Genomic DNA, 12,506 nt, shown 5'->3' with positions numbered 1-12,506 from the left:
ATCACGTTGTAATGAAATAGCTGATGTTGCTTCACCTGTGAGTTTTATGTGAATGTTTTGGGGACTGCATCATTTATACCACCACATATTCATACATTGATTTAGATTTCCAATGTTTGTGCAGTATGTGTTCTCTAATTTATCAGATTTACCAAACAATTTAATGGGCAAACTAATTTCTTCAACATTTAAGTCTTCCCTTGTTTTCAGGATTAAAACTTTTATTGACAAATTGCATTACATGTAGGGAAAAACACTAGCGCTTTTGGGAATTGATGCCTTTGAGACAAAAGCATCTGCTCTTTACTTCCAGAAATCAATTCAGACGCGTCTGCAGTAAAAGCTCCCTCCCTGCCTCGACACCCACCCCTGCCTCAGACAGCTATTATGACCCTAGAAATAAGGGGGACCACCCCCTCGAGATGTCAACATCTTGTCTCCCTCTCTTTGTTACCGAATATGGCCAAATGAGTCATTCAATTCAGTTGCACAAAGGAAGCAGCCGGCCTCTGCCTGTGGCCAATTTGTTTTCCATCACTTCTGAAGTGCAGCGGGTTAAATTAACCCGTCACTCCGAGTCTGCCAGGAGAAGACAAAGTGAGGCCACGAGCAATAATCACTCATGTATAGTGGTAAATAAAAAGCTGGGTAAACTGTGCCCTCCGGGTGTTAGCAGTCACACTGAAAAGTAATAACAAACCAGATCTATCTCTGAGAGAAGCTCTGACTACACTCCACAAAACTGTTGTATAAAACAGTGTGAATCAGGAATACATTTAAGAAGGGATACAAGCCAAAGAACAGATTTTTTCTTCTTATAATGCACCAATAATGCTGTGCCTGAAAACCATTTAAGACTAACTTATAATACAGCTGATTGGCAGAATATTACATTTAACAACAACTTCTTCTTCTCCTTTTTAACATTTTTTATTTATTTTTTGCTGTAGAAATCTGGGGTTTATTTTACTGTTAAACTGAAGACCTAAATAATTCATAACTTAGAAGAACAAATCAATAAATGAGCAAACACTGTTTCCTTGTGGATTTAACACCTTGTCACTGGTTTTACTGTAGATTTCCAGCTGTAAGTGGTTTTTCTTCACGGTATCCCTGATAGCTTTTTTTCCCCCGCTCCTTTTTTCCTTGGTAGTATGGTGATCACAAAAAGCTGAAGCCAGGGTTTCTGTGGAGACTGGGGAAAAAAACTCTGCCAGGCTCCATTTGAATTTCAAAGCCTTGCCAGTGAATTCATAATAGACTTCTGAGTAAGCTCTGGCAGCTTATGGCATTCCAGTTATGCCAGTCTCACCCCCCCCCCCCCCCCCCCCCTTTCCCCAACCAACCCAAGTTCCTGCAGCTCAGTGTGCAGTCTTGGCACTGAGCCGTGGCCAAAATAAATAAAATAAAATATCCCAATTAATCCGCAGTACAACTTCCAACCTCTCCTTTTATGTCACATCTATTGTTCTTCCTCTCCACAAATAGTTTCTCCTTTTCGGTTATATTTTCTCGTGCTTCGTGGTGATCACAATTTACTCTTCCTCTCTCCTTTCTCATCATGTTCATGCAGCCTCGGGCTCTTTTTTTTCCCCCAAGGGAGGAGACCGCATGTGGGCGAGCGAGATAGACAAAAAGAAGGAGAGGGCAAGAGAGAGAGAAAGGCTGCTGTCACCTTCAGTGATGGTGGCGGCTCCCGCTACTGCTGCCACTGAATAGATGTGAGGTCACTCTGGGTACTGGTGTGTGCGTATGCGTGTATGTGTGGAGTTGGGGGGGGGGGGGGGGGGCATAGGAGGAGTCTTGCTGCTGTTATTTGTAAAAGCTTTTGATGGATGATTACTCTGTGTGTGTGAGATAGAGGGAGTGAGGGAGTCCCCCCTCCACACCCCCTTTCTTTTTCTTTTTTTTCCTAGTGGCTCACTGTTCAGTGCACAATGACTCAATGAAAAGTAGAGGGGAGAGGCGAGCACACTGTACAGCTGCATGAGAGAGAGAGAGAGAGAGAGAGAGAGAGTAGAAGAAGAGAAGCCAATTGGAGGGAGCTCTAAAGCTGGTGACAAGTAGAAGAAGAGGACATACTCGTATTTTTTCCCTCCTCCTTTATTTCCCTGAAAGGCCACTCCAGGATCAAGTGGCAGTCGTTCAGTTTGAGCTGAACTTCACTTGGCTATGCTGCTGTCTCAGCCCCTTTAAACACTCTCCTGCTGGTTCTCACTTCTTTAAGGAGGTAGTACTGGTCAGTCATCCCGGGCAGAAGGAAGAGGGTAGGATCTGTTGGCTGGTTTCTGCAGTGTTGGGGAGCTCCGCAGGAGAGCAGAATGCCTGCTGGAAAAAGAGGGGATGGAGCTGGGTCAGGAGGCTGTGGGATGATTGCAGTGGACACAGGCCGGGCTCCTCAATCTTGGATGCAGGTGGTGTTGGCGTGGAGTGTTACGGTGCTGTTGGCAGGTCACGGAGGTGCAGAGGCGTGCCCCACTCCCTGCAGCTGCCTGAGCAACACGGTGGACTGCCATGGCCTGGGGATCCACACTGTGCCCAAAAACATCCCCAGAGGCACTGAGAGGCTGTGAGTACATATGCATTTATATTCTACTGCATCTCCGAGGACCAAATGTGTATAGACACATAGTAGGATGAGGGGAATCCTTCAAAGTGACGGCATATAGCTGCTCTTCACTTAAATAAACAAGGAGCTATTTAAATCTATGTTAATTATGAGTTTGGGTAAAGGTTTGCTTTATAGGTCAACATATCAGTATCTGCAGGAATATGATCTCACGTGTATAATTGTTAAAGGGCAAAAATGAGAAAACAAGGATGGAGTTTCAGAGTGAACAGGGTCTACAGTGGATGATTTAATTATCAGTATAGCCCACTCTTTTGAGGCATTTCACAGTACGCGTTGCATATTATTTCTTGTTTGTGTCAGTGTATATTCTGTTGTGGTGTCTCTCTTCATCTGTTGCCTGTTTAACCTCAGAAAACATGCACACATGATTGATCCACTTGAGTTTCAGGATTCAGTTGCTGCTCAGCAGCATAATTTCTCCACATCTCATGTTTCCAGTTATATGTTTAACTTTTTTTTTTAAAAAATCTACATCTTTTCAAAAAGGATGTATCGTAAAACTTCAAAAAACTTCTTCTCTTCCCCGGGACTTGTTTTTAATCCATTTTCTTCTGTTTCTCTTTTTATTTACTATAATATCGTGTCTTAATTTTTTAGTGGGTTTCTTTTCAGTAGGGCAAATGCACTGTGGAAGGAAAGCAGTGATAAAGAGTTCTCCTGAGCGCTGCACACATACCTCAGTCTAATGCAGTCAGTGCACAAATGGTAGGCAGTGGTAATGATGTGCTGGCCCACATCACATTAAAATTTACAGATTTGCTCAATATCGAGGCACCTGAAAAATAAGCACAGGAAGAAATTTGATAAATCTGAAAATTTGTCCTATGCTCCTCGCTTGCAAGTCATAATCTGCACTGTATTTTCAGACCAAATCTATCGTTTAGGCCTCTGTAATTAAAAGTATGTATTTTTAGCTTTAATAGAGTGTCAGGGCTGACCTACTGATCTGATTTTGATGAAACCAAATTATAACGACCCTTACATACTTACATGCTGTACAAACCTTCCTCGAGTGATTGTGGTTTCGTTGTTGGTTTCTTAGGTTTATAAAAATGTCTAGAAGTGTCTGTTTTACAACAGCCTGTGAAACACCATGGTAGGGTTTATCTTCTAATGCAGTAGATGATGACTGCTGGTAAAATATTGCTGCATATCTTTGCTAATGCCGTCTTGTGCTCGGTGTCTCGGTGTGTGAATGCTACATGGTGCAAATTATCACCTTTACCAATGAGCCCTGTTTTTGCCTTTGATGGACTGCCTCTGCTATGACTCTATGGTACAGTCAAATATTAATTTCTGACATCAGGTTTGTGGTCTGCCTTTTTTGGCAATTATTGGTGCAAATAAGCACAATGCACCTCAACAGTGGACCCATGGATGCAAAGCAATGCTCCAGTATCAGCAAACACAAACTCCGCCGCAGTGAGGACAAATAAATTAGGAGGTACTTAATCTGTTTCTCTCCGCCTCTGAAGGTATGAATTGACTGGTTGTCTCAGTGCCTGGTGAACATGTATGTGTTTGTATATGGTGAGTGTATGTGTTTATTTCAGGTTGTTGAGTGCCTGTGTATGAATAATTGATGACTTTCAGGGGTGCCAGCAGAGAGATACATTATCCTTGGTCCTCTCTGGTTTACTGTAGCGTGGAGGATGTTTTCCCCTCTAAGGCTAATAGCTTTATGATCGGGAATGGGGGCTTGGGCTCTCGGTCAAAGAGAAATGGCCTGGAAAAAACTGTGAGCCTGTAGACACACTTGCCCATTTTTCTATTTATGTGAGATGGTGAGATATTAGATGGTGCTCTGCAGGGTGAGAGTAACTGACACAGTGGTGAAACTGAAAATTTTCACATAATTTTATTGCCATGAATGCCAGCACAGGTTCATTTAGATGAGCAGAAATGGGTAATAATATAAATTCTGCCTCCAGCTTGGTAATGTGGAAATGAATGCAGCTGTAGAGTTTTTATCTTCAAATGTAAAGCATGTTGAGGCAACTGTTGTTGTGATTTATATACTTATATGCATAAATGTGTAAATGACACTGGTGCTCTGGATAATATATGGAACACACTGTTTTTTACTTTCCATAGAGATTGTGTGTTGGACAGAAACTGATAGATACTCATAGTGGGATCTATAACCAGAGTAAAACAAAGACACTTTGATGTTTAGTTTTTCAGTCTTTGACTTCCAGACTCAACAATTTACATCTATTTTCTTTGGAAGGAACCCAATTGTTTTCTCTCCTACTGGAGGTGGGATAACCTGGACAGCTTCTGACTCAGCTTCACTAATGCAATCTGATCAATAGGGTTGTTGGTTTAACCTGTGCCACTGTCTGAAATGGGTATCATGCTCTTATTTCAATCAATCAATCAGGCTTTCTATACATAGCCAATGTGACCTTTTGACCCCTGAGTTGCATCTTTATTCCGCATTCTTCCCATCACGTGGTTATGTAGACTCAGGAAGACCCTGCCCTGCAGTGGAGAGGAACGACTCATTAGACAGCTATTTGTTAAAGGTCTTGTCGGCCAATTAGCATGTAAAGTGATCTGAGTGTGTGTATCAGCTGGACAGCTAGCCACTGGGGGAAAGAGAGTCGGCGTGATTGTGTGTGTGTGAGGGAGCAAAAGAGGGAGAGAGTGTATACAGTAATCCCTGGGCGACAGCCAGCAATAAGAGGGTCATTTATCAACGTGACTGCACCAGTCAAACTAAACACCCCTCCTCACTGGGATTGTCATGGCAACACTGAAAAATGGATGCCCCTTTGGGCCCTGATGAGCATGGTTATTTGAGAAGAGGAAAGTGTGTGTGAAAGCTATAGAGAGGAAAATCTGTGAAGAAATGCCGATGAGTACAGGAACGTGTGCGCTGGTACTAGACAAAACACTGCACTTATGAGGTTTTTGTGAAGGACTTTACTGAACACTTACAGATTGTTTTTGGAGTTTTCTGGTGCTGATCCGTTTAGTTTGTGTTTAATCCAGATTAAATTATCGTCATAAATCATAAAAACAAAACTTGTGTTTTTCCTGCTCTTGCTTTCATAACCAGGGCTTAGAGTGAAGTGGATCAACTTATAAGAAGGGCAGCATGATAAAAATAACCTGTCTGACAAAAATAAATAAACAGTCAGTTAGGTACAGTTAGTCAGTGTGATTCCTGGCTCAAAACTGATCTCTGGGGGCTACATATAAGCAGAATCGGTGCATGTACATTAAAGCCAATAAGCTACCACACAAGTTAAAAAAAAAAAAAAAAAAAAATGTTTTCATGTTTCTTCTGATATGAAAAAAAATGTCTGTTGTGCTTGAGTTCAACTGTAATTAACAAATCTCACTAAGAAGATAATTTATTTGTATTGCTGTTCATTTTTAAAGGTGTCTAAAAATTCTTTCTTTACTAATTTCACTGTAAAAAGTGTCTCTGTGAAGTCTTTAAAAGGAATTGTGTGTGATTTTATGGAGAACACAACTGAAGTAAAAACAGAAATTGAGAAACAGCATGATTACTTATAAAGGTCAGGATGGTCCATTAAATATTTCATGGCACTGAAAAGTCAAAACTGTCGCTCCCTATTAGGAAATTTAAATTTAAATGTAGCAATTAATGCACTTAAAATGTCCGCTTATACCTTAATACATGATGCAATATTAAATAATGTGTCAAATGATCAGTTTAACCCTTGTATGGTGTTCGGGTCTGTGAGACCCGTTTTCAGTTTTTTTCAAAAGAACAATTAAACAATGAATTATTTTTTCAACCTGAAATTCATTGGCTTTGGCTTATTTTCTGTGAAGAACATAAATCCGAACTAATTTTCAATGACCTCATACTGTACCTCCCCCCACGCATTTACATTACATACAAGGTGTTCGGGTCCACTGGACCCAGGTCTAATAAAAGTGTTGAAAGTGTAGGTCCTGTGTTCCCACACTCTGTCTTCCTCCTTTCTGGTGCTGCTGATAATGTTTTCTTCCCCTCCTGCTCGCGCACAAAGTTGCAACATTGTTGAAAATTCAACAATCAACACTGTCTGCTCTTACATTCCTGCACATTTTACCCTCTTTCTTGAGGGATCCCAATTTTATTTTCTCATACCGTGTCCCACCTGCAAATTAGGGGCATAATACTATAAATAAGACTTTGCCAGTGTGGTTCTTTATCACAACTGATCAAGATGGCAAAAGATTATCTGCTGCGAGGGCCATCCAATTGATTTTGGAAGAGAGAGGGGCTTCGGATGATGATGTTGACAAAGAGGGTTCAGAATATTTCACATTTCTGAAAATTCAGAGTCTGACAGTGACTTTGAAGAAGAGGATGAGGTTGAGCACCATTTAGTAACAAAACAAAGACGAGTACCCCATCTGCAGCCAGCTCCCGGACCAGAACAAGCCCACCAGACAGCAAGTGAAGAAATATGGATGTTAATAACTGGTGAAATTGAATGGTCTTCTTGCCCAAGAAATGAGCCACCCTGCAGAGCTGTTACTGTGATCAGCCAGGGCCAACACGGCTGACAGTTACTCATGTGCAGGACATCAAGTCTTCATTTGAGCTTTTCATCCCAGATTCCATCCAGAAAATTATTCTGGATTGCAGATCTAGAAGGAAGGTGTGTTTTTGGAGAGAGGTGGAAGGAGATGGACCAAATTCATCTAAGAACCCCAAAGGCCTACTTTGGGGTTCTTATCCTTGCAGGAGTTTTCAGGTCCAAAGGGGAATCCACAGAATCCCTGTGGGATGCAGAAACCTTTCCGTGCATCAATGTCTCTGGAAAACTTCCACAAAATTTCCAGGATTATCCGTTTTGATAACCGAGACGACAGACCAGCTCGACGGCAGAGAGACAAGCTATCTGCTTGGACAGTGTGGGATAAGTGTGTGCACCGCCTCCCCCTGTTTTACAACCCTGGGCCTAATGTCACCATTGATGTGCAGCTGATCCCATTTAGTTGTGAAACATATTGCTTCACGTGTAAATGTGTTGTGTCTTTCCACTCACTCCACTTGATTATAACTGATTTATTTTTTTATAACATTTTATAAAAAAAAAAAACAAACCAAAACACGAGAAGCACATTGTTAGATCACATTTATGAATCAAAGGTAAAGGGAAAAAATTAACCATGTTTGCTGTTCATTTGGCTTGTAATTGGGATTAAGCAAACATCTGTTGAGTAATTTAACATAAAATTGTTTGATAGTGTTAATTTGGAAAGCCAAAACTCTAGCGGGTCCACCAGACCCATGAACACTGGCTGAGTAACAAAAATATGAACACCACACAAGGGTTAAAAAAAAAAACAAAACAAAACAAAACAAAAACTAAATTGAAAGGATGGCTAACTTGTTTGACTGGACAGAATGTGGTGAGTTTATGAAAATCAACGGTCCAGTAATCTAATAAGCCACCACACCAACTACCTTGAGTATTTCTCGTTATGTTCCTTGTGGATATTTACAGTGTGGACATCACTCCACCTTTTAGTTGTTGGCGTGAAACTGATGTTCATGTGACCGAACTTACTATTTTCACGAGTCATGACAGAAAATGTATCGTAATATAAAACACATTATATTCTTTGGCAACATCAAGGTGTGACCCCACTGAGTTTGTGTCTAGTTTGTCTGTAACACTGAAAAGCGTTTGTTCCAGGACTGGCATTTCTTAGAGATAATGCACATTTCTGCTGGTTTAATCAGCCAAACAAAAATGGTCTACACTCTTTAAAGTGTCTCCTTGTGTCACTGCTAATGAATCCAAAACACAATTAGAAACACGAAATCTTAAAACAAACCTTAACTCAGTGTGCTTGTATGTGGGAGAGAGTGTGAGAAAGTGCAGGTTAAGGTCTGTGTCAGACTCAAGTTGATGGTCTTTGTGTCTAAAGGAGAGAGAGAAAAATAAATGTGTGTGTGTGTGCACGCGCTCACAAGTCAAATGTAAACAACTGAACGAGCCAGTCTCCTGCCACGCACGGCAGCCAGTCATGCACTGCAGATTTAAAAAGCACACTCCTGGTCTGTTCATTTCTTTTCCTGGATGGCATCATTATATAAATTGGGCATAAATCACTGATGAAAATGTTAATCAGAATGTCTACTTTCATAAGTATGTGTGTGTCATTACGGGTAGCTGCCAGCAAGACTGCTAATTGAGTGTGCGCAGGATTACTGTTAGTGCCCGACGCAGTGAACAAAGAGCAGGAAACCAAGACTCACACACCTCACACACCACGTGTGGCAACTGGTTTTGCCACTAATGAGGGACTCTAACACTGATTCAATGAAGATTTACCTCTCACCATAAATCCAGATAGAGATACAGATTTAGCTCCAATGACCCTAACCTAACCTGGATAGCTACTTACTTTAGTTACAAAGAAGTGAAGAGCTTAATTGTGACTAATAATAAAACTACTTACAGGTGGAATATTTTCCTGTCACGATGAGTTGTGTGGCTGTCAGTGGCTGGACCCACGTGCAGGACTTGGAGACAAAACATTAACTTAAACGACAGCTTTATTTGCTGGAGAGTCACCCTTGGCGATAAATAAACAACAACTTAAACTAACTAGACAGGAGGTGCTGAAGGTAGACGACAATGGATACACACAACAAACGTGGAGGACGCAACAACTGACAGGGAAAAACACAGGGCTTAAATACATACTGAGGTGATTAGGGAATGTGAAACAGGAGGAGAGCACAGCTGGGACTCATCAGACGTGACAAGACAAGGGGAGGCAAAACTCAACACATTGACATAGTACACAGACTTTCAAAGTAAAACAGGAAACTAAACAGACGTGGACTAAACTAGGGGATACAGTGACAGAACAAAAGACACACTGACAGAGACGACTGTATACTAACAGAAGTAACACAGAACCACGACCTAAGAAGGAGAACACAAGAAATGCCCAGGACCTAGGGGTTAGGAATACTAGCGACAGAAATCAAACCCAAGAAAATCAAAACACATCATGAAATCAAAGATAACTAATACAAACAGAAAAACACTAAGTCCACAGACTCAGGACCGTGACATTTCCCCTGCAGTATTTGTTCTGTTTTACTGTCAATTTCATATTTTCCAGTCCTTTCTTTTTCATTTACACTGACTGCCACCTCAGCTTTTCCCACTGCCCCTCTTTCTCTCTCGTTCTCTCTCTCCACATCTCTCATCTAACCATTCTTCCTGCGGCCCCTCAGTGGAAAAGGTGCCCCTAATGAAGTGCCATTAGACCTGTGCATGTATGCTTGACTCTTAATATTAGTCTCATTCACCTTGGTGTGACTGAGGAGAAAGAGAGTTAACAGGAGAAAGGAGCAAAAGAAGTGAGAAGGAAAGCAGGACGAGAAAGAAAGAGTTTTTTTTTAAAGTTGACAGTAAAAGAAGAGAAAATGTGAAGGACAAGAATTGGTGAGGATGGGAGATGATGAAAGGCATAAGAGTGATAATAGAAGAGGGGAGGAGAGAAAACTGAAATTGCCTTTTACATCTGCAGTACAGTTTAGTGTTGACTCGGTAATCTTTCACAAAGTTGGTTTTAGACAGATTGTAATTTATCAATAAAAGCTGCCTGGTTTTCTTTTCATGTCAGGAAATGACTTTGTTCTGAACAGCAGAATTTTTTGCTGCCACTCTTTATTTCATGTATCCGTGAGTCTCTGGGTGGAATATTGGTCATGGTCAGATCTTGGGCCAAATGAAGCACTTGAGGGCTGGCTGGAAACAACCCGTGAAACCTGCTCCGTAGCATCTTGTACAGATTGTTCTGTTTTCATTTCACCAACAAAAGAAAGAGCCCACCCTGGGTTGCAGTGAGAAAGGCAGGAGGGGACATGCTTGGAGTTCTTCCAAACTTCAGTTGATTTTCTACTTCTACCTCAGTTTTTTTTCAGCTTCTCTTGATGACAATTAAGCCAGTTTGATGTTTGTTTAGACTTATCAACATCAAGATCCTGACAATTCAAACTTAGCTTGATGGATCCCTCCATTTCTAATAGAACTGTGGTTTGTACATGGCCAGCTGAATATGATCCTAGTCTGTAACACACCATTGGCACCAGCCTAGTCTCACAACAAAACATGAAACAGTCATGAAAAAGCAATATGATTTTCTGCATCCATGTACAGAGCAATCACACTGTATAGCCTAGTGTTCACAAATTTATAAGTAATTGTTTCAGTGAGCCCCGCTTAGCACCCCAGGAGACATAATAGCAGTTGTATTTTTACCCAATTTTTACCCAAGTTGTTGCTTATGTCTATGTTTAATCCTAACCAAGATATATACTACAAGATAAGGGGCGATCGTGGCTCAAGAGTTGGGAGTTTGCCTTGTAATCGGAAGTTTGCCGGTTCGAGCCCCGGCTTGGACAGTCTCGGTCGTTGTGTCCTTGGGCAAGACACTTCACCCATTGCCTACTGGTGGTGGTCAGAGGGCCTGGTGGCGCCAGTGTCCGGCAGCCTCGCCTCTGTCAGTGCGCCCCAGGGCAGCTGTGGCTACAATGTAGCTTGCCATCATCTGTGTGTGAATGGGTGGATGACTGGATATGTAAAGCGCTTTGGGGTCCTTAGGGACTAGTAAAGCGCTATATAAATACAGGCCATTTACAAATGATGTGTGAGGTGTATGACTTGACCTTGGGTGTTTGATGTAAGTAGCAAAATGATTCGCCTGACCTCTGACCGATTGACCCCTGTAAACACTTTTCGACTGTGTTTAAGTCCTTCATTCATCTCTTTTGTAAATTCTGCTCATATGATGCTTTAAAAGGATCATCTGTGGTATGCTCATTGGTTAACGACTTGTGATTGATAAGTTATTTGCAAGCATTTTCACAGTCAGCCCCACTCTTCTTTATCACATCCATTTGAAAAAACGTGTTTTGGCATTAAGGAAAACAGTTATTTCAGAGGTTCAGAATGGGACTTCATACACCACGAGAACTACATTTCTCTTTTATACTTTTAATGATTGAGATGACACAACATCCTTGGAAACGCACCTGGCTTAATTAGCTCCTTTAATGTGATGTTTATCTCTAATAAGGTCTGGAATTCAATCACAGCTAACCTAAAACAAAATCAACAGACGAGTTTAAACCAGGACCAAAATGTACAAGAGCAATAACTGAGGACAGCAAAGCAGCAGTATATTAATAAAAAGCAAACAATAAAAAACAACAACCCCAACTATAAATCTGCAGCCACAAGTCTTTTTGTGTCAGTGTGATATAAATGTCATAATCAGACACTGGACTTGAGGGTCTGTGCAGATACCAGTACACCTCTTTTTTTTTCCTGACTGCATGGGCTTGTCCATGAAGATTTACATTACAGTCCACCATTGAAGGCGCCGGACTTCAAAGATGTATAACAGGATTGGCCAGTGGGCTGATGTGTCTCCAGTTGTCCGCGTCTGTGTCAACAACATTTATGATCAAGTCTGAAAGGGGGGCTACCTGGCAGTACACAGAAGCAACCTCATGTGTTGGGTTCTGAATTCCAACTCATAACAGCTGCACTGAAAAGATGAATTTAGCGACCACGTTTTCTTGGGTTCAACGACAATAACAGTCTAACAGCATAATGTAAGACTTGTACCACTGAAAATCCTCCAGTGGACCATTAGTTTCTGCTGGGTAAATTAAAACGGTGCCCCCTTAATTGCACTGCAAAGGCACAAATTCTAGTAAATTATTGCTCACATATTTTAAAAAATAAAATGAAAATGAAATTCAACTACCGAAAAATAAGAGAATACTTCTTGGAGTCTTCAAAATTAAGCATCATTGGCCCTAAATTTGCCTTTTCGACCAGTACCTACTCAGATCGTCTCGACAGGC

The 12,506-nt window shown here is 41.3% G+C and overlaps 1 protein-coding gene across 1 annotated transcript in view; it reads left to right on the top strand.

Moving 5' to 3' along the window:
- The first annotated feature begins 1,928 nt into the window (after positions 1-1,928).
- The window catches only part of slit1b (slit homolog 1b (Drosophila)), an 87,929-nt gene continuing 77,351 nt past the window's right edge, over positions 1,929-12,506 (top strand). Inside the window, exon 1 of the mRNA XM_085409173.1 lies at positions 1,929-2,569. Coding sequence (XP_085265299.1) covers positions 2,322-2,569 — 248 coding nt within the window. The 5' untranslated portion in view covers positions 1,929-2,321. The remainder of the gene's footprint in view (positions 2,570-12,506) is intronic.

The sequence above is a fragment of the Rhamphochromis longiceps genome, linkage group LG6 (genome assembly GCF_057381845.1).
Source record: "Rhamphochromis longiceps isolate RC_006_pf linkage group LG6, R_longiceps_female_GT1.1, whole genome shotgun sequence".
NCBI lineage: Eukaryota > Metazoa > Chordata > Actinopteri > Cichliformes > Cichlidae > Rhamphochromis > Rhamphochromis longiceps.
This window is presented reverse-complemented; position numbering and strand designations above follow the sequence as displayed.